This window comes from Myiozetetes cayanensis, unplaced genomic scaffold (assembly GCF_022539395.1).
Source record: "Myiozetetes cayanensis isolate MyiCay16 unplaced genomic scaffold, myiCay2020 scf45, whole genome shotgun sequence".
Lineage (NCBI taxonomy): Eukaryota > Metazoa > Chordata > Aves > Passeriformes > Tyrannidae > Myiozetetes > Myiozetetes cayanensis.
The window spans coordinates 50,308-70,833 of NW_026087687.1; the positions used below are offsets into that span (position 1 = coordinate 50,308).

General features: G+C 53.9%; 1 protein-coding gene across 4 annotated transcripts; it reads left to right on the plus strand.

Moving 5' to 3' along the window:
- The first annotated feature begins 8,052 nt into the window (after positions 1-8,052).
- FNDC4 (fibronectin type III domain containing 4) lies at positions 8,053-19,123 on the plus strand. Of its 4 annotated transcripts, none has more exons than XM_050330931.1 (6): positions 8,053-8,221; positions 13,462-13,577; positions 14,081-14,285; positions 15,449-15,538; positions 16,753-16,886; positions 17,594-17,822. In XM_050330931.1, the coding sequence occupies exons 1-6, from the start codon at positions 8,149-8,151 to the stop codon at positions 17,786-17,788; spliced, it is 813 nt and encodes a 270-aa protein (XP_050186888.1). In that variant the 5' UTR covers positions 8,053-8,148; the 3' UTR covers positions 17,789-17,822. The 4 variants fall into 4 exon arrangements, with proteins under 4 accessions (XP_050186888.1, XP_050186885.1, XP_050186886.1 ...); XM_050330928.1 differs by lacking the exon at positions 17,594-17,822 and adding an exon at positions 17,839-19,123 and having other exon boundaries at positions 8,062-8,221; XM_050330929.1 differs by lacking the exon at positions 17,594-17,822 and adding an exon at positions 17,842-19,123 and having other exon boundaries at positions 8,062-8,221.
- The last annotated feature ends 1,403 nt before the right edge of the window (positions 19,124-20,526 follow it).

Genomic DNA, 20,526 nt, shown 5'->3' on the forward strand with positions numbered 1-20,526 from the left:
GAAAGAAAAGGACTAATGTGCAAAGGAAGGACGTGAAAGGGCGACAGTCTTCATCTGTTTTAAGTACTTGGTAAACAGGTAAACCTCAAAAGAAGACATTTCTACGCATAGAATCATAGAATGGTTTGGGTTGGAAGGGACCTTAAATGTCACCTAGTCCAAGCCCTCACCATGAGCAGAGTCATCTTCTACTAGATCACATTGCTAAGAGCCCCATCCAACCTGATCTTGAATGCTTCCACGGACAGGGCACTCGCCTCTTCTCTGGGTAGCCTGTGTCAGTGTCTGACCACTCTCATTACAAAACACTTCTTCTTTATATCTAATCTAAATCAGCTCTGCTTCAGTTTAAACCATCATCCCTCGTTCTGTTGCAACATACCCTACTAAAAAGTCCCTCCCCACCTTTCTTGTAAGCTTCCTTTAGGCACTGGAAGGGGCTCTAAGGTCTCCCCAGAGCCCTCTCTTCTCCAGGCTACATGACCCCAGCTCTTGCAGCCTGTGTCCAGGATAGAGGGGTTCCAGCCCTCGGAGCATCTCCCTGGCCTCCTCTGGACTCGCTCCAGCAGCTCCACATCCTCAGTATTTCTCTTCATGCTGAGAACCTCGGAGCTGAATATCTTCGACCATTTTTTGCCAGAGCTAGAATTTCTAAAAGATTTTGAGAAGGTCCCACACCTCTTTAAAAAGTGAGCCTGCCATGCATTAAACAGGATAGTTGTCATGTTGGCATTTAGATGAAGCATTTGGAGGAGATGTTTGGATTTTCAGGGGAGTGAGGCCACTGGGGGAATCCCACAGGGATCCACATTAACGGTGGACTCTTCAAAATGTTACCCCCCATGATATAGGAAGCAAATGGGCAGGGACCAAGGCCAGGTTTGAGGATTACACTGAGCAGTAAAAATTAAAAGGTAATCACAAAGAAATGCTGAAGCATCTTAAAATGTTAAGTGGTTGGGAGGTGGAACTGCAGATGAATTTCAGTAGTATAAAATGAAAGGGCCCTGATATCCTCTGTATATTGCCCTTGCAGCCTTTCAAAGACGGATTGAATTGGTGTTTGAAATGGCGATATCCTGAAAGCCTACAGGAATACTTCATAACTTCTTATGCTGAAGTGAAGTCTTTCCTCTTCAAAACACCTTGCTGTCCTGCATCAAACACCATCCTTCGGGATAGACTCCAACCACCCTGGCCCTGGCCCCTGCCTCGGGACTGCTTCTATGCAGAGCAGAGGCAAATCAGGGAGGACACTTCCAGCCTACCAGCACTGGCCTCAGGCACTGCATCAGAGCCCACTGCCTGCTGTAGGGACACATCACATCCCTGACACAAGTGGGTGGCTCAAAGATCCAAGGCCAACCCACAGAGCCTCGTAAATCCTGCTCTTTCCAGACAGGGTGACTGGGTCCCTGACACCCAGCAAGGGAGTCTGGTCCCTGATGTCCTTGGCCAGCTCTCATCACCAGCTACTTTCATGCAAGGGCTACTCTAAGGCAGTCCCTGAGCAGGAGATGGAGGTTCTGTGGCACCACACCACTGCCATGCCTGGCACTTGCAGGTAGCCTCTCCACCGCATGGGCTGCCCAGTCAGCGCCTTGTCTCACTGTCCAATGTCCCTGACAGCTCCCTGCCCTAAACCAGGGAGATCCAGGCTTCGCACAGGTTTCCCCTCCTTCCTCGCCACCCTGGCTCTGCACGTGTCCCTGTGGAGCACTGCACAGAGGTGCAGGCAGATTCAGCACTGCGCTGAGCAGAGCTGTGTGGCAGAGCCAGGATGGTTGGCAGCCATGTACTCTCTCCTTTCTCTGGGAACTTCACCTCTGCTCCCAGATTACGGAAACAGCTGCGCAATCAGTGCAAGCAAACACAGAGAGCAGATCCCAGCATCAGCGATGTGTATGGTAAATTATTTTGGCCCTGTCAGAAGCAATGCCAGGGAGGATGTGTCAGGGGAAAGGTACCAGGACAGCCCTCAAGGTGGAGGGAGGAGGCTGGAAACCAAATTAGCATCCCCCAGTCTTGCACTGAGAGGAGCAACCAGCGCTGTTGTCCACGTGGGCCAGGCCAACACAGGCTCAAGTCCTACCCCAGACACAGAACAGACCATTCTGGTCTCTGCAGCAGCCATGCTGCATGCTTGGCAGCTGCCAGGCATTTAAAAAGAAGCTGTCAGCAGATCCCCCTCAGTCTCATAGTTTCTAGGCTACACAACCCAGGCTAATTTAGGCTTTCACCATAAGCTGCTTTTCCCGAAACTCCCTCTTAAGGATTGTGTATTGGGTTTGTGTGGCAAGGTTTTAGTAGGGGGGGGGGGGGGGGTGTTGCAGGGATGGCTTCTGTGAGAAGCTTCTAGAAGCGTCCCCATGTCTGAGAGAGCCAATGCCGACCAACCCCAAGATGAACCCACCACTGCAGCAGCCAGAAAGAGGAGTAAGAGTATGTAAGAGCAACAGCCCTGTAGCCCCCCAGGTCAGTGCAGAAAGAGTGGGAGGAGATGCTCCAAATGCCAGAACTGGGATGCCCTTGCAGCCCCTGGGGCAGCACATGGTGAGGCAGATGTGCCCCTGCAGCCCATGAGGGTCCAGGGGTAGAAGAGACCCACCTACAGCCCCTGGGGGTCTATGTGGGAGCAGAGACCACCTTCAACCCATGGAGAAGGTTGTGCAAGAGCAGAGGACCCTCCCCCTCAGGAGGAAGGAGCAGCAGAGACAAGGTATGATGAATTGACCCCATTCACTGTCCCCTGCACCACTGAGGGGGAGGAGGGAGAGAATTCAGGAGTGAAGTTAAGCCTGGGAAGGAGGGAGGGGTGTTGGGAAGATTTTAAGATTTGGTTTTACTTCTCATTACCCTACTTGATTTGATTGGTAATAAATTAAACTAATTTACCCAAATTCAGTCTGTTTTGCCCATGACAATAATTGGTGAGTGAGCTCTCCCCGTCCTTACCGCAACCCATAAGCGTTTCATTACATCTTGCCTCCCCCACTCTGTTGAGGGGGGAGCGAAGGGGCGGCTTTGATGGGCAGCCGGTGTCCAGCCAGGGTCACACCAGCACAGACTCCCAGGTGAATTTTCTCCCTCCCTGAAGCCCAAGCCCCTGGCTGGACACTGTTGCCTAAATGGCTGTGGGGAAAAAAAGACTCCAAGCCAAATTAGGTAGGAGATAAGATAAGGATACAAAAGTTTTAATGAGCCCCCAGGCTTTCTGGAATACCCCCAGCGCGCGCTCGGAATACAGATGTCCACAGTTTTTATAATGATTTTTGCCCAATCCCCGTCCTGTTACCACCCAGGTTCTGCCCCTGCCACGCCTCTTGGGAATTGGGTCTGGGGGCGTTTCGGGACCCCCTCTTCTTCATCTTCATCTTCCTCAGAGCACGTAATGTCCTTGGAGGCCTTCCAGAATTCTAGGCCTGAAGGTTGTTGGGTCTATGGCTATATCTTGTTCCGTAGGGTTAGGGTGTTCTTCTACAATTCTACCTTGAAAAAGAGACTAAACAGGCTATGGAATTTAGGGAATTGACAGGGGAATGGGTAACAGGGGTTTGAGCTGGTGTGTTAAGGGTAAAGGGATAATATGCTGCTACTCTAAAATCTACATTTACTACATAACTACTTCTAAGGTCTACAAAAATAAAAAAAAATTAAAACATCAAAACTCCAAGGTATCAACACCAAGCCCCAGAAGAGATACCAGCACTACCAGGAAGAATGTCAGGCATCAGAAGCAGACCAGGATTCTGGCAGGCTGTGTGCCCATTACAGAGGTCTATGACACTTCCTTTTGCGTGGCAGCTGGTCAATGCAGAGCAGCATTCACTTTGAGGTGCAGTGTTTGCCCAGTGCTCCTCATTGTCTTGCTGATGGGTGTTAGCTTTTCTGCCCCACATTCAGTGCGCTGTGCATTTATCTGAGCAGTAACAAATAAACTTCTTCCCCGGGGGTGGGCTTCGATATTGCCGCTCAGGAACTTCTATCAGTTGTGTGTTCACTAACCATGACAGTAATGGATACTTTTGCTACTGATAAACCTGTTAGATCCCTTTTCAGCTTCACCAGACTGAAAAGGTACAGCTTCGCTGCTTTCATGTAGTGTAAATGATCTGGGAAAGGGCTGAGTGGTAACACTGTTATCAATACATTGACACACAGGAAACCCACATTTCAAACACCAGATGGTGTCTAGTTGTCCCGTCTTAAAAGGATATAAAGAAATGATCAGCTGTGAAGGATGACCAGAGTCTGCCGTGTCGCAGATGGTGCAGTGCAGATACACAGCAAACTGTTATTAACTGTTTCTTACAATAGAAACTAGGAAGCGCCAGAAGAAATAATTGGGCATCTGGTCTAAATGCAACAGAATAAATTACTTTTCACGTTGCACATAATTACATGGCAGAACTCTCGACTTCACAATACCCTGTGATAATAAAAAATATAAATGTCACTTCTTGGGTGTACTGAATTCTCCAAATCCAATTTCGCAGCAGATGGTAAAAAAAATGCAATCACAAAATAAACACAAAAGGAGGATCAGGAATTATTAATGATTAGTGGACATTAATGATTAGCAGAGTGACTCTCAACATTTTATAAAGTTCATAAAGTCTCAAAGTGCTCATATCCGCAGCCTGGTCATGGGTCTGAGACCATTCCTAGGGCAACCGAGGACTTTCTTGTAGCAGCTTTATAGGAAATATCTGTGATTTGCTGTACCTTTGCCCTCCATTATTATTATCGCAGGGAATTAATGAATTCATTCCACCTCCACGGGGGAGAAATAGGATACAGAAGCCAGCACATGCACATGGCTGAGTAGACAGGATTGAACCCTCACAAAAACCCTGGATGTTTTCTTCCAGTGAACATGGCAACAGTTGATGTGGAGCAGCAGCCACGGCAACCCTGATGAGAAGACATGGTAGACAAGCATGGGACTGGTTGGGAGACAGGCTCTGGCAGCACCAGGGCAGGTCTCGCATGTGCACTCTCCCCAGCCCTCCTTTAGACCAGCCAGCAGCAAGCTGAAGGACAAAAGGCCACCTGAGTCACGGCAGCAGTTGCCAGCTGCTTCCATAGGCACAACCAGGTCACAGCTGGCCATGGGAGGCTCTGCAGCAGGAAAAGGGAACAGCCAGGATTTCAACCGGGACAGCACTGTTCTGCCACTCTCTAGGGGTAGACACAGGCAGAACTGGACCCATGTAGACTTGCTGTGTCAGAGAGAAGAATGGAGGACACAGAGATTTGCACAGACATTCCATAAACTTGCTGGTTTGGGGAAAATAATTCCACGAGTGTTGTGTCTCGTGAGAGGAACAGTCACAGAGGTCCAGGACCCAGCTATTGCAGGCCACGTCATGTTAATTCCTTTCATAAATCTGTGAATGCCACCTCACGCTAGTTAAAAGCTGACTAAAGTTCAGATTAGGGACAAAAAATCCACGCATACTTTGTGGGTTTCATTTAATCAATAACATTCATACACTACAAAGTATGGGGCAGATTCTGCACAGGCATATCATCAATCCAAACCTTTCCCAGCTCCAGAGTACCACGGACATAAACACAGAAGTCAATTCCAGAGGTGCTGGAAGCCCTTGCCAGTGTATTCAGTACTGGGCAGAGGAAGATGACAGCAGGGTGATGTGATGCAGATACAGGAGACTCCTGCACTGTGGTCAGGACATTCCCTTGCTGTCAGCACTTCTCCAAGAACCTCACATTTGCCTGGGGCAGGTTGGGACTCTGGGGCCTGCAGCCCAGGCTGAAGAGCTGAGGATGAGATCTCAAGCCCGCTGCTGGATTTCCCCACTGAATTCCAAGTACAAGGCACTGCACGACATATAATACAATTTAGATGTTTTAGTTCCTGGTTTGTGATTGCAAATTGAATTTTGCCCAGCCAAAACCCCAAACACTCAAATGATAATTGTGTATGGAAAGTTTGCTCTCTCAGCATTTATTATTAATAGACTGAACCCACAAATACAAATGTGTGTCCCCTTCTCCCAAAGCAGACCAGGCTTCTCCCTGTGCACACTTGCTGGGCTCACAGAATTGTCCTGAGTGGCACAAAATATCCTTCCCTGTGTCCAGCACAACTGATCCAGGGTGTGTGAAGCCCGGGAATGCCACTCAGCAAACACTGGTTGCCCAGGGGGGTCAGACACAAAATTTCTCAATCACAACATAATTCTCCTCCTGTCTGAGGAACAGGGCTACAGCCTGGAACCTGTCCTGTCCTAGGGAAAGGACATAAGAAACCAAAGCCCTTGGAAGTGGCTTTTGGGGGATGCAGAATAAACTGTCCCACAGTGCTAATGGACACCTGTTTCTGCTGTCAAAAAAACATCATTACCCACTGATACTTAAAATTGACAGTACTGAGCTTCCCAAATAACATCTTTTAAAAGTTGTCACGTCCTCTTTATCTGAGCACTCCTGTGCAGGCCAGAGCAATGCTGGGCAAGCCAGGGATCCTTGGTTGGTAGGAAAGGCAAGCCACAGAGCAGTTAACATTAACACCAACAGCTAACTCTGCATTAACCACGTGGTTCTCAGAGTGACCAAGTGAGAATGGGTCTTGCAGAGAAGGAACAACTGGCAATCTGTTCCTGTAAAACCTCTTGCAGTCACAATCTTGCAGTTGCCAGGTCTACTCTGGCTTTCCTGAAGTTCCCTCCCTAGCATGCAGATAGAGGGAGAAGGAGCCTTCCAACAGGATTCTACCAGGAAAGCAATAGCTGGCTCACCCTGCACCCTACCACTGTAGACTGCAGCAGCAGTGAAGTTCAGCACAGGAAGGGGGCAGGCTCCCGATGCATGACGAGTGTCTGATAAGCAGCATTAAACAACCTAAACGGGGCCATTTTGACCATTCAACCTTCCATGCAGCTGCAGAGTTAACATAAATCCTGCCAGGCTTCAATGTGCACTTGGTTGGAACTTGTCCATTGCACAAAGACACTGCAGATTAAATCCTTCCTCCAAGTACCCTGGTCTTCCACAGCTCTCCCCATAGCACAGACTGATTCTCCTATATCTAGGAAAGACCTCCTGAAGTAACCCGGATAGACTTTTAGGAGCCCCAGTGCACTGAACTATGCGTGTATGTGCCCACATCTACACACATGCAAGCACGGATGTACCTTTGCTGTGGGCTGACCTCATCCAGAGCATGGTCTAAGCTGCCATTCGGCTCCAGCTATGCTACGTGACCAGGACATTGCAGGCTGCAGCCAAGGACATCAGCTGGGCAGGGAGGAGTCTCAGGAGCCCCCAGGTCTGCCCAAAGCCACAGCTAGGCTGAGCCACCTTAGCAACCCCTTGGAACCATAGATTCCCACCAAGATTCTCTTTCCAGTCTGCGTTGCTCACAGAAAGTAGTAAATTACTTCTGCGAAGCAACAGAGGATGGTTTGAGTTCGTTTTCTTATTTCCCTACCACTTCACTAACCCAGCGCTGCCTCTCCTGGGAATGGGACACAGCCCATGCCTGTGCCTTCATGTGTGCATGGAGCAGCACCCCGGAGGGGCCAGAGCACCCCCAGCTGCAGAGGAGCTGTGGGACTGTGCTGCGGCACCAGATCTCATGTCGGCAGCTGTCAGTGCCCAGCAGCCGTGACGCCTGTGAGCCGATGGTGCTCACTAGGTGTGACCACGGCCCCACGGCGCAGGACACGTGCCTGACTGTGGAGCCTCCCGTGCTGAGGAGAGCGGCTGTTGGGAACTACTGGGAGTCCGGCACGGGGAGAGTGGGAGCTGGAAGTTACTGGGGGTGCAGCATGCAGCGGGGCACTGGGGGTTACTGGAGAACGATACCGGGAGCGGCGCTGGTGGCTCCGGGGCTCCGGCACGGGGTGCGGGCGCTACTGGCGGTCTGGGGAGGCAGCTCGGGGGGCGCTGCTGGTGATTTGGAGGTACGGCTCGGGGGGCCGGGGCGGCGCCGGCCGCTCGGGGGCACGGCTGGGAGGCGGCGCCGGAGTCGCTGCGGTGCCGCTCGGGGGCGGGCCGGGCCGGGCGGCCGTTCCGCCCCCCCGGCGCTGCGGCCGGGGCTCGGCCCCGCTCCGTCCCGCGGCGCAGGGAGCCGGGCCGGTGCCAGGGCTGCTGCCCGGCCCGGCCGCAGTCCCCACCGCCATGGCGCGCGTCTCGGCGCTGCTCAGCCCCGTCCTGGTGCTCTTCGGCTGCGACCTCTGCCTCGTGCGAGCCAGTAAGTGCGGCCGGGCCGGGAGGGCACCGGGACCACGCGTCGCTGCGGACCTGGCGCCCCCCGGGCGGGGGAAGCCTGCTGGGCGCCCGCCCCTACCGTGGGCTACGGCCCTCCCGGACTCTCCCGCCGGCCTTCCCCCAGTCCCCGGCGTGGCCTTGGCTGCGGACCCCAGGCACCCCTCGGGCACTCCCGTGACGCCGCGGCCCCCGAGTCCCCCGTGCCTTCGGCCGTGTCGTGTCCCCTCCCCGCGGGACGGCTGCGGCCGTGCTGCCCTTCCCGGGGGCTTCCGCCGCGGGCGCTCCGTGCCCCGGGGAGCGCGGCCCCCGCGTTCCATCCTGCCCCGAGGGAGCTCCTGCTCCGGGAGGAGACGCTCTGGGCTGCGGCCGGCCCCTCCTGACAGGGATCCTGTCCCTTCCTGCCGGTGTTCGCCGGGACACTGAGCTCAGTGCACCCGGGGCACCGCTGTCCTTGTGTCCCTTGACTCGCCGAAATGACTCGCTGTCAGCAGCCGCCTCCTGCTGTCAGTTTGCCCCTCGTCAGGTTACTGAGATATTAAATCGAATTGCGAGTGCCAGACGTGCTCTGCTACATTCTGCTGTGTTTTCCGTCTCCTTGCAAAATACGTGCTGACGGATTCAGGAAGAGATGCAGTCAGGGGTGTTAAAAAGGGGCCACTTATTTTTAGATGTGCAGTCTGGTGCTTACTCCCTGCTGCAGCAGTAAGTTGAGCAAACATCTGGGTGCCCTTGAGCAGTAGCCCCAAGGGCACGGACCGAGGGGCAGGGATGGTCCCCTCTCCGTGTCACAGCAGGATGGGGAGGGTGCCAGTGGAGCTGTGCCCCGTTCCTCTGCAGCACCACATCTGCCAGCATCCCTCATCAGGAGTATCTGTCCAGCCCCTTTGCTAACCCATGGAGCTGGGCTGTGTGGCAGATCTGGTCCCGTGCCCAGCTACCGACTGACCATCCCTCCCACTGCCCACCGGCCATCCCTCCCACTGTCCACCAGTCATCCCTCCCACTGCCCTCTAGCAATCCATCCCGGTGCCCAAATGTGGCTTCTGCACACAACCCAGGTCTTCCCACCCCTTAATCAGGCCCAAAAGGAGCACACTACTTGTACAGGCAGGACAACACCTGCACCAGGCTTTAAGTAAGTGACTGTGCTTTCTGTAGAATGCCCCTTTTGTAATACAGCTTTAATAGAAAGTGAAGCTGGACAACTTATAAATGATGCAGAATCATTAGTGGTTAATGCACTGAGCAAGGCTAAATAGTGGCACACTTTTCCCAGAGAGCCCAGCAGCATCTTGGCTTTATAGCCAGAATGTGGTTATCAGAGAGCATGTCTTTTTCGAGCCCTTGCATTCACAGATCTTTATGGCAACAGCTCTGGCATGAAGTTGCTCTGACCTCAGCTGCAGAGCTGGCTGGATGATGTTAGATGCCATGTGGGGATCATACACAAAGCTTTGTCCTTTGGAGGTCTTGTTGTAACACCTTTCAGTGAGGTCTCATCTTGCATATCATAGAATCCTGGAATGGTTTGGGTTGGAAAGGACCTTAAAGACTGTCTAATTCCACCCTCTCTGCCGTGAGCAAGGACACCTTCCATTAGACCAGGTTGTTCCAAGCCCCATCCAACCTGGCCTTCCTGGTCAGGGGCAGCCATAGCTTCTATGGGCAACCTGTGCCAGGGCCTCACCACCCTCACAGGCAAGTCTTTCTTCCCCATATCCCATCTCACCCTGCTCTCTGTCAGTGTGAAGCCATTCCCCTTTGTTCTGTCCCTCCAGGTAGGTCCTTGTCCAAAGTCCCTCTCCAGCTCTCCTGGAATCTTTAGGCAGTGGAAGGGGCTCTGAGGTTTCCCCAGAGCCTTCTCTCCAGGCTGAACAACTACAGCTCTCCCAGCCTGGCTGCAGAGCAGAGGTCATTTGGATCAAGCATTGCCCCATGTATCTAGGCTTAACTTCTCAGAATTTTCGACTTCTGAGGCTTCCTGTCTTGTCTTTTCCTGCCTGGAGTGCAGATCCTGTGTGCTCAGAAATGTATTTTCTGCAGTTCGCTCAGTCTCAAACTGACGAAGGAACACGGGTTTTTCCAACGCAGAACTGCAGCCTGGACACCAGGTCTCCTGTCACACAGGTTCAGGGCTGCTGGCCTGGAGGCTGCACCAGATGTGTTTGGGATGCATGAGGTGTGTCACACTGAGCCGTGTGCACTTTGGCTCTGCTGTGCCCCTGGTCCTCTCACCCTCCTGCTGCCAGTGAGTGATGTCCCTGCACAGGGCATGTGCAAGCTCTGGCTAAGTACAGCTGGAGCAGTTCTGTCAGCCCCAGGTGGACCCAGCAGCATGGCTTTTGGATCAGTGCAGTGCCTTTGTTCTCAAATAATCGAGTGACGGTTCCAGGGCTGTGTCTCAGCATCCCCAGCCTAAAAACCTGGGCTGGGCAGGCTGGCCTCCCTGCAGAAGCCTAGAAAATTCTTGTGCAGTGCTGGGAGCCTACTACAAGCTCCATCCACAAACTTCTGTGTCACAGAGATGTCAGACCCTGTCTTTAATTTCCTTACATACACTTAAAGGTTGAGAGTCCAGTTGCCCTCACTGCACATGTTCAGGACTTTTTTAATTCTGTTAGATGTAACAAGCCACCTAATTTATTGCTGTAGATGTATCCTGTGGAGCACCGTGTTCTGTTCTTGTCCCAAGGCCAGCTGGCAGGGTCTGGTCACATCCGTAGTATTAAGCTCACAAGTTCCAAAGAGGGGGATGCATCAGTGCTACCTGCCAGGAATGGTTTCTGGCTTGTGCTAGCTCCCAGGCCGCGCCCACGAGTCGTTTGGGCACATGCTGGCTCGTGTAGATCAGATCAGTTCTCAGATCAATCTCCACCACTAGATTCTTGAGCTGTTCTGACCCCACTATGTTTGCTAGCACAATGGTGCCAAAGGACAACTGTTCTTATGCCTGAAGGCCAGCAGAACCGTGCAGCCCCTCATACTCCCACACTTGGAAATGCCTGTGCTTGGTATAGCATGAGGGAGCATTTGTTTGCCAACTAACAGGATGCTGCCACAGCTGGGCTGTGAGCTGTGCAACTGACCTGACACTGGCCATGGCTGGGGTGGAAAACCAGACCAGGCCCAGCAGAAAAGGACTTGGGGGTGCTGGTCGACAGCAGCTGAACATGAGCCAACATGTCCCCAGGTGGGCAAGAAGGCCAAGGGCACACAGGCTTGTGTCAGCAATACTGTGGCCAGCAGGACCAGGGCAGTGACTGTCCCCCTGTGCTAGGCACTGGTGAGGCACCTTCAGTCCTGGGGATAGTTTTGGGCCCCTCACAACAAGAAAGAAAAGAAGTGTGTCCAAAGAAAGGCAATGGAGCTGGGAAAGGGCCTGGAGCACAAGTCTGATGAGGGAGCTGAGGGGGCTCAGCCTGGAGAAAAGGAGGCTCAGGGAGGACCTTCTTGCTCTCTACAATTCCCTGACAGGAGGGTGAAGCTAGGCCAGGGTCAGGATCTTCTCCCAGATAACTAGTGATAGGATAACAGAAAATGGCCTCAAGTTGCATCAGTTGGAGGTTCAGGTTGGATGTTAGGAACAATTTCTTCATTGAAAGAGTGGTTAAGCATTGGAACAGGGGGCACAGCGCAGTGATGAAGTCACCACCCCCAGAAGTGTTGAAGAAATGACCGGACATGGCACTTTGCAATACAGTTTAGTGGGCATGGGGTTATTTGGTCAAAAGTTGGAGTTGATGATCTTGGAGGTCTTTTTCAGCCTTAACGATTCTATGATTCCATCTGCAGGGAGCTCAGCTCCTGTGCCCACATACACCCTGGGCAGTGGCCAAGCCTGGGGCTGTGGCTTTGGTCAGCCTGTTTTGCCAATGGCGTGTGGGAAAGCAGAGTGCACAGATACAGACATGGCTCAGGGACTCCCTCTCATAGGCTAGTGATAAACCAGATCCCTGCTGGCAAAACTACAGAGAGGCATTCTTTGTGGGATAAAGGATGTTTGAGTGTATCTTTGAATCTTTTCCAGTTTTCCAGACTCCTGTTCTGAAAGAGAATCACAGGATCCTGTGATGTCCTTGTTCATGTTGTCTCCAGTGACCCTCTCTCCTGATGATGTGTCAAACTTCTGGAGACACACTCAGTCCCACGGTCTCTCTGAGAACAATTTTTCATGTTTTCTGTCTGTTTTAATTGCCCTTGGCAGACCACAATCCTGAATTTCTCAGAGTGGGAACCACACCCTTCTCCTGGTTTGATCTGGAGCTAGGTATTTTCAGATGTGAATGAATGCACTTAAATAGCTGACCTGCAGAAAACACCTTTCCTTGTCACTCTAACTGGGGTTGTTGGTGGTGTCACAGCTGACCTTTCTCTTGTTCTCAGGTGCCCTCTGGGGCACTTTTTCTATCTGTATGAATCACAGCCCTGACTTTGTGCTACACAGGCAGCTTGTAGAAGGACACTGACTTGTTTACGGGAGTGAGGACACACGAACAGCAGCCACAGTGTCTTTCATGTGCTGCTGTGTCTAATTTCAAGACAAAATTTGGCTTTGTGTGCAGGACTGTGTAGGATCCTACCGTGCTCTTAGTGCTGTGAAATCTCAAAAGTGATGATGGTCAGTCGGGTGTCAGGTCAGCTTTGTGCAGAACAGCAACGTCTGAGTGTTGCTGCCAGCTTTGCAGCCAGTGGCACTGCACTGCTGGGACAGCCAGCTCTGCCTTCAGCACTGGCCTTTCCTCCACACCCTGGAGCAAGGAGTAATGCCAGGCAGGGGAAATGGCCAGATTGAGTTGCAGAGTGTGTTTATTCCAAGCAGCCCCATTTTTCTGTCACAGTCAGTATATCATTGCTGTGTCTGGGCTGCTTCCTACGCAGTTCTGGGTGGTGTGCCAGGATTCGTGATGTGCCCATCCACAGGGCAGTCCCAGATCTCTGTGCCTGCACACTCCTCACACACCCAGTGGGCAGCTGCTTGCCAGCCCAGGGAGCACACGCATGTGTTGCTGCTGGCAGGGCTCAGCCTCATGCACCTGCTGTGCCACTCCTCTCCTGGGGACAGATTCACCAGGGAAGCTGCTCCTTGTAGCCCTGGCCAACATGTTGCCACAGGCAGGTGTTGGAGAGGCCCAATGGTGGTGTGCAGGGATGAGTGCCTGTTCTAAGACATCTTCCTTTGCCTCTTTTCTGTGCCTCGCCTTGCTCTGTGCCTGGCTCACCCAGACAGGCCACCGTCCCCTGTCAACGTGACTGTGACGCAGCTGAAGGCAAACTCTGCCACAGTCTCCTGGGACGTCCCAGAAGGAGACATGGTCATCGGCTATGCCATCCTACAGCAGGTATCCAGGCTCTGTCCCCAGGGGGCTGGGAACACTGATTACCAGCATGCTCCTATGTCAGCCCTTTTTCCGCAGCCTGAGGCTCCTCTGGTACCTGCCCAAGGGCACCTCTGCTGCTGAGCTGCCCTTGCCAGGGCACCCCATCTGAGCCATCCATCCTGGTGGAAGGCAGCAGACCGCAGGCTGCACGGGGGGTAGTCCCTCCAATGGCTTCCCTGTGATTTCTCTGGATAAAGATGTTGCTTCAGCCATGATATAACCCTTCTTTGCTTACTTGCTCCACCTGTGCCACCCTGGGTGATAGTGGCTTCTCCAGAGAGACACCTGGCCCTCAAACCATGCAGGGATGCTGCCTAACACAGTGCTGGCCAGCCTGGCCCACCCCAGGGTGGATGGTTGCCTGGGGAGGGAGGAGTGAGGGCAGCACAGCCCTGCAGCCAGGGGCCTGTGCCTGGTGCAGCCGGGAGCAGCCTCCAGAGGGTGACAGCTCTTCCCTCTGGCAGCGGCAGGACGGGCAGATGCAGCGCTTCATCCGGGAGGTGAACACCACCAACCGTGCCTGCGTGCTGTGGGACTTGGCAGAGGATGCCGACTACATCATCCAGGTGCAGAGCATCGGCCTGTACGGGGAGAGCCAGGCCAGCAAGCGAGTCCACTTCCGCACCCTGAAGGAGACCGACCGCCTGCCTTCCAACAGCTCCAACCAAGGTGAGCTCCTTCCGGCTTGTCCAGGCGCTGCTGGTGGGGCCACACCTAGAGGTCTCTACAGCAAACAAGCAGGGATTCAGCAGCCAGTGAGGAAGGTGCTGCCCTGAGCAGCAGGCTGGGGACACACAGGGTGTTACAGGCTGCTGCTGTGTCCGCTGTGGCCCTGATAATGTCCCCAAGCCCTGATTTGCAGCCCTCCTGTCCCAGGTCTTGGCACCTATTCAGCTCAGCAGACTGTGGCCAGCACAACTGCTGCCTGTAGGAAGCCAATACTGAGTGGGCTCTCAGATCATCCAGCCTGCAGGCAACCAAAGCAGAAATGACAGAGCCCCACGGTCTTCTTTCCAACTCATATCCCTGTTGCCTTGGAGTTGCCTACATGCTGGCCCATGAGAGATAATCCAAGAGATACCCAGAGAGGTCACAAGAGTCTGTCTCCAGCACTAAGTATGAGAGGGGGTCTTGAGTATGGTAGGGCAAGCAGATGGGTGACTTTCCTCAGAACTTTTCTGTTCAGCTGAGAGCCTTCCTGACCTGCCCTGACCCCTACATAGGGAGTGATCTCAGTGATTACTGGCATACATTGTGCAGTCCCTGGAGCCCCTGGTGGTCTAGTGGTAAGGGCGCAGCGCTGTCACCGCCGAGACCTGGGTTCGATTCCCGGTCAGGGCCACTCCCGGGCAGGTGGAGCTCGTTAGCCTTAAAGGCAACCCATCTACGTCCTAAGGACCTCGCTGCCATTGTCCAAGCTCGCTTGGCCCCGGCAGATGAACCTTAGGATTAAAGGGTGGGCTCAGTTCCGCGCACACTGTGTCTCACCTAAAAAATCCAATGCGCAGGCTGGAAGGTGTAAAGAGCTTCCCCGGATCTTCGCTCGCGAAGACTGGCCATTATTATTATTATTATTATATTTATTGTGCAGTCCCTATGTGAACCCAAACAAACTGTTGGAATGACTGACTGCCTTTGTAGCCAGGATAGTTTATCTGACACAGGAAAGCCATAGGATGTATGTCCTCTCCCCAGCCAGGATGCTATCTCACACCCATCCTTGTTTGGGGGAAGTGGGTTTCTCTCCTTTGGAGTTCCTCAGATCCTCAGATCCGTGTTGCTATGTGTGAGGGTATCTGTTGCCAGCCCTGCCTAGGATCTCTCCTCTGCAGGTGACATCACCATGGAAGGGCTGGACAAAGACCGGCAGCTGCAGACAGGCGAGATTATCATCATCGTGGCTGTGCTGCTCATGTGGGCAGGTGAGTGCCACAAGCAGCATTCTGGTGGGCTGGGGCAGAGGTGCAATCCAGGATACACAAAGAGGATGTGGCTCAAGACAGTGCAGAGGCACATTGATGTGGGTCTGGCATTCTTTCCAGTAAGTCCGCTGAGTCTCTGTAGGAAATGGAGCCAGTGGGGTAAAAGGAGCAACCACAGCCACTGCTCAGCTATCACGGCCTGAAGTATGTGGAAGAAGAGGAGACAGTGTGGGACACAGAATTACAGGGTGGGAGCATCGCACATGATGGTAACGAGAGTGTGTGTTGCTTGGGCCTTAGCTAGTGTGTCTGACATCTGATAACACTGCTGCACTGGCTGGTGCAGCTGTAAGGTAGGTGATGTGCTCCTGTACAGCATGATTAAAGATAGTGATCCAGCAGACAGCAGGTTGCCCTGGAAGCACGGGAGCCTAGGATGTAAGTCAGCTCCTGACTAGTCACATGCAGCTGCTGTGAATGGGAAGTCATTGGTCCCCTATTTCCTTCCCAGGAAAAGTGGATTTTGTAGTGGTATCTTGCAGGAATCTCTCCTTTTCCTGGCCTTGACACTTTTCTAGTGCACTGGAAGAAAATACAAGACAATATGGCACAGGTTGCTGTGTTAGAGTGCCAACATGGAGGAGCCCGGCCCACTCTGTGTGTGCCTGCATGTTATCACACACGCTGGAGTTTGACCAGCGCAGTCACAGCTGGGGGCATCGCTCCATACTCCTGTGTCCAGGGTCCCCAGGTGTGGGACATGCTGTGTGAGATGGGTGCTGCGAAACCATGGCAGGGTGACTGACTCCACAGACAGTTTGCATAGACAAAGCCAAGGGCTGTTTTTTGTGGGAGTCACAAGCACCGGCCCCGTAACTTTAGTGCCTTGCTGGAGATACTCCAAAACCCAGCCAGCTGCTCACTGACCTCACTGTCCCTCTCCAAGTGCCTGAGCATCTGCCCTTGCTGAGCACTGAGCATGTCCCATGTGCCCCAGTGGCCTCAGCCACTTCCATGCTTGTCTGCCCGAGGAGACTGGCCCAGCCCCACGTGCAGAGGTGCCTTGGGTGGTGGAGGCTGATACATGAGGGGTGTGGGTGTGCAGCACCCAGGGGAGCCCTGGGTGCCACTGCTCTACAGCTGGGATGCTGTAGGGAGGGGAGGCAGGCATGGCCAGTGCGAGGGAGTCCTTCATCCCATCTGTCTTTCGGCAGCGGTGATTGCCCTGTTCTGCAGACAGTATGACATCATCAAGGATAACGACTCCAACAACAACAAGGAGAAGACAAAGCCGTCCTCAGAGCACAGCACACCAGAGCGACCAAGCGGAGGGCTGCTGCGGAGCAAGGTGAGTGGGGAGGGCTAGCAGGAGGGATGGCGTGTGATGTCTGCTGGGGCTTGCGGCCTCCACAGGTTCTGAATCTCTCCAGAAACAGAAACACCCCAGCTTACGCTCTCACCCTGAAGACTGAGGGGTTTTAGGGTGCAGTGACTCCTGGTCTCTCTGGGGCACTGTGTGTGCCCCATGGGTGACTGTAGGAGAAACACTGGAAGAGACGACAGGATATGTCAGCTGGGATGGCTCTTACCTGCTCTGTTCTCTCACTGTAACAGACCCTTCACCATGCGCCTCCAAGGCTGCACCTCCCTGCACCAATGGACTGCTCTGGCTCCTGCCTGTTCAGGCAGGAGTGGACAGGCTGGGCAGCTGTTCCTGGGTTCCTGCACTGGTCTGTCACTGATTACTTTCTGCCTTCACCACAGCTTACTCCACATTATCACCACACGAGTCATTCCAGAGCCCCTTCCCCACCCTGATGGAGATGTGCCAGGCTGTGGATGGGAAGGGAGGAGTACCTTCATCTGGCTGTTCCCTCAGCACCTGACACTTCTCCCTTTGTTACCTACCAAAGACAGGGATTTATAACCCTGATGCTCTAATGGGACTGTGCATTAGGTTTTTGCTTGTGTTTCATCTGCCGCCTCCGTCAATGGTGGGAACTCCCTTCACTGTGTTGTCTGACTGCCCCACTGATTCCACATCTTGATTTCCAGCATATGTCAGAAGCAGAACCTTCCTGTTGGGATTTCAAGGCCCCAGTTCCCCTCCTCCAGATTTTCCAGCTTCTTGATTACTCCTTGCCAGAGATCCCTCCTCTTGGATCCCTACTGCAAACTGACCCTGTTCTGCTGAGTTCTGCTGGTCTTGGTGCCTGCTGTGGGCTTGGGGGGCTCTGCCAAGGGGTCTGATCCCAGAGGCACAGCAAAGCAGGGCCTTAAAGCAGATTTTTCTCTCATAGAAGAAATCTCCTTCGGTCAATATCATCGAGGTGTAAGTGCAGCACCAGCTCTGCGTCTGGGGTCCTGAGCGTCCTGCTAGAGCCAAAGCAGGCCTTGGAAGAAGAGGCAGCACCAGGCGCCCGGCCTGGAACTCAGCATGCAATGATCCACGTATCAGAACTCCCACTTTCCCGAGGGCACCTGTCTGGGGATGTGCATGGAGCCAGCTCCCAGCTGTGCATGCAGAGCATGGCTCTGCCCACCCCGCACGCCTGGCGCCGCTCCCTTGCCACTGCGGAGCACGAAGCTGAGAGCGGGTGGGGGGCCACACCACCGGCTGTGGGGGGAGCCGAGGGGGCAGTGCACTGGCCTGAGGGGTGGCCTCGTCCCTGTGCCCCGGCTCGGCCGAAGCCCTGGGTGCAGTCATGGCACCGGATGCCTGCCTGGTGTCAACCTGGGACAGACCTTGCTCTCAGCTGCCTGTCTGGGCTTGGGGGGCTGCCTGTGGGAGCTGCTCCCCTCTGGGCCCCAAGGCTGAGGGGATGGGGCAGTGCAGGCATTGCCCCAGTGCTGCCAGGGGAGCTGTGGCCAGGTGGCAGGAGTGTTTGTCTATGGGGCTGGGCCCAGTCAGCACAGGGGAAGAAGAGTGGATTGCTGCTGGAGAACAGGGCTCCACTGCACCCTGTCATGGTCATGCAGGGACTTTGAAGCCTCTCTACTACAGAGGACAAAGACACAAATGAGGATGAGAAGTGAGTGCTGGCTCAGTGCCTGGCCAGCCCGCAGAGCCTGCAGCCAGGGCAGGGATTGCTGGTGGGAGCCCCACAGAGCTGGGGGAGTGGGCAGTGCCAGGGCATGGCTGTGGCTGCCCTGTGTCCCCAGTAAGGGCTCAGTGCTGGCACATTCAGGCTGTTTATGGGAAGCTGCTGAGCACTCTGTGAGCAGCACAGTGCCTGTGCTGCCTGGAGGAGGCAATGTGGTGAGACCTGCAAGGTCTCAGTTGGAGGGAACAGGATGATACAAGGAGGCTATCTGCTGCCCTGGCTGCTGCTCTCCCTCCATGCCCTGCTCTGCAGCCTGCCATGTGCTGGCTCTGCAGCCCTGGACTCAAGCATCACAGGATCCAGCGTCTTCCAGGAATAAACCTCCCAATAAAAGCACTTTCAGGACTCTTCCTTCCAGGTGCTGCTCAGCTCCTGCTGTAGGACTAGGTGGGGAAGGGATGGGATAAGCGACTCCTGCGGCAGGGTCTTTTCAATAAAAGCATCCTGGCTCAAAGGCAGCATTGTACCTGCAAAGCTGCAAGTCCTGTGTGTGTCTGTGCACGTGTATGTGTACCAGTAGTTTTTGAATGCATGTGCCTGGCCCTTAGGAGAAGACCTCTTCCTACCCAAGGTCACCTTGCACCCCTCTGGCCCTTGAGGGAGAGCCAGCGCTGCATGCTGGGCCATGTCATGCTTCTGGACCAGTGGCAGACTGTCCCACTGAGGATGGCATCACAGCTGTGTCTCTGCAGAGAGCAGAGACATGCCGGCAGCAGGGCCAAGAAGGGGACAAGACCTGACCCTGACAGGCTGCTGGCTGGAGGGGCCTGTGCTGCTTCCTGCTCAGGTGAGGAAGGGGCAGTAGTGATGGGATGCAACTGCTGCTGGGCTGTACCCTGGGCTGCAGGGAGCATGGTCGCAGCTTCAGAGAGACAAACACCTTCTTTTGCCCACTGGCTTGTTTTTTAGGGTACATTAAAAAAATTAGGGCTGTCAGGGAAATACAAGAGTAGGCACACAAGAATCAAAGGATCATACTGCAGCTGAGATAAGGAGCCAGGGAAGGCACAAAACAATTGTCAAAATGCACTGGTTGGGGCCAAATAATAAAAGGAACACAAAGGTCTGACACTGAATGTAAAATCAGTGATGTGGTGGTGAAGCAAAAAAGACTTCCCCCATGTAAAAAAACTCCAAACCCCAAGCCACCTCTTCTTTCTCAGACCATGGCAGTGCAGGGAGGCAGGGAACTGCAGACATGAGTGCTGGAAGCAGAGGGCCTGACAATGACCTGCTGACTCTAACTACAGTTAGAGGTTGCTGTGTGCCCTCAGCTGAGGGAGGAAAGGCATGAGACCAGATTCAATATGCAAAACCCCAAGTGAGAAAAACAGCACACAGCTCCTGACTGACTCATGGCACCCCAAGCTTCCAAAGTGCCAGCCTTCCCATGGCACTCCAGGCCTCCCCAGTGCCAGCCTTCTCATGGTACCTGCCTGTGGCACTTGCTGGGAGACTGGCCCTGCCACCACGGCTGCAGCCAGTGATTGCTGCTTGACTGGGCTGTCAGTGCCAGCAGCCTGAGAAGGGGAGCAGTGTGTAGATGTGACAGGAACCCAGCAGTGAGGGCCTCAGCCAGAACATAGCTGCATGCTGTTACTTGACAGAGAGACCAGATGTCCTGATGGCTGCAGCCTCCTCTGCTCTGTCTGGGGAAGGAAACCAAGTGCATGGCTTGCCTGTGCAGAGCGCAGCTCGGGTACAGCATTCACAGCTGCTCAAGACACCAGAACAGCACAGCCTGGACAGCTCCTCTCAGGTCACAAGGGCACCCTCGGCCCCAGTGGACCTCAGCACAGGGGGAACAGCTCCCTCACGGCTTGCAGCTGAGGAAGACATGGGAGCTCCAGGCTCCATGAGCTTGGGGCACAGTGAGCCTCAACA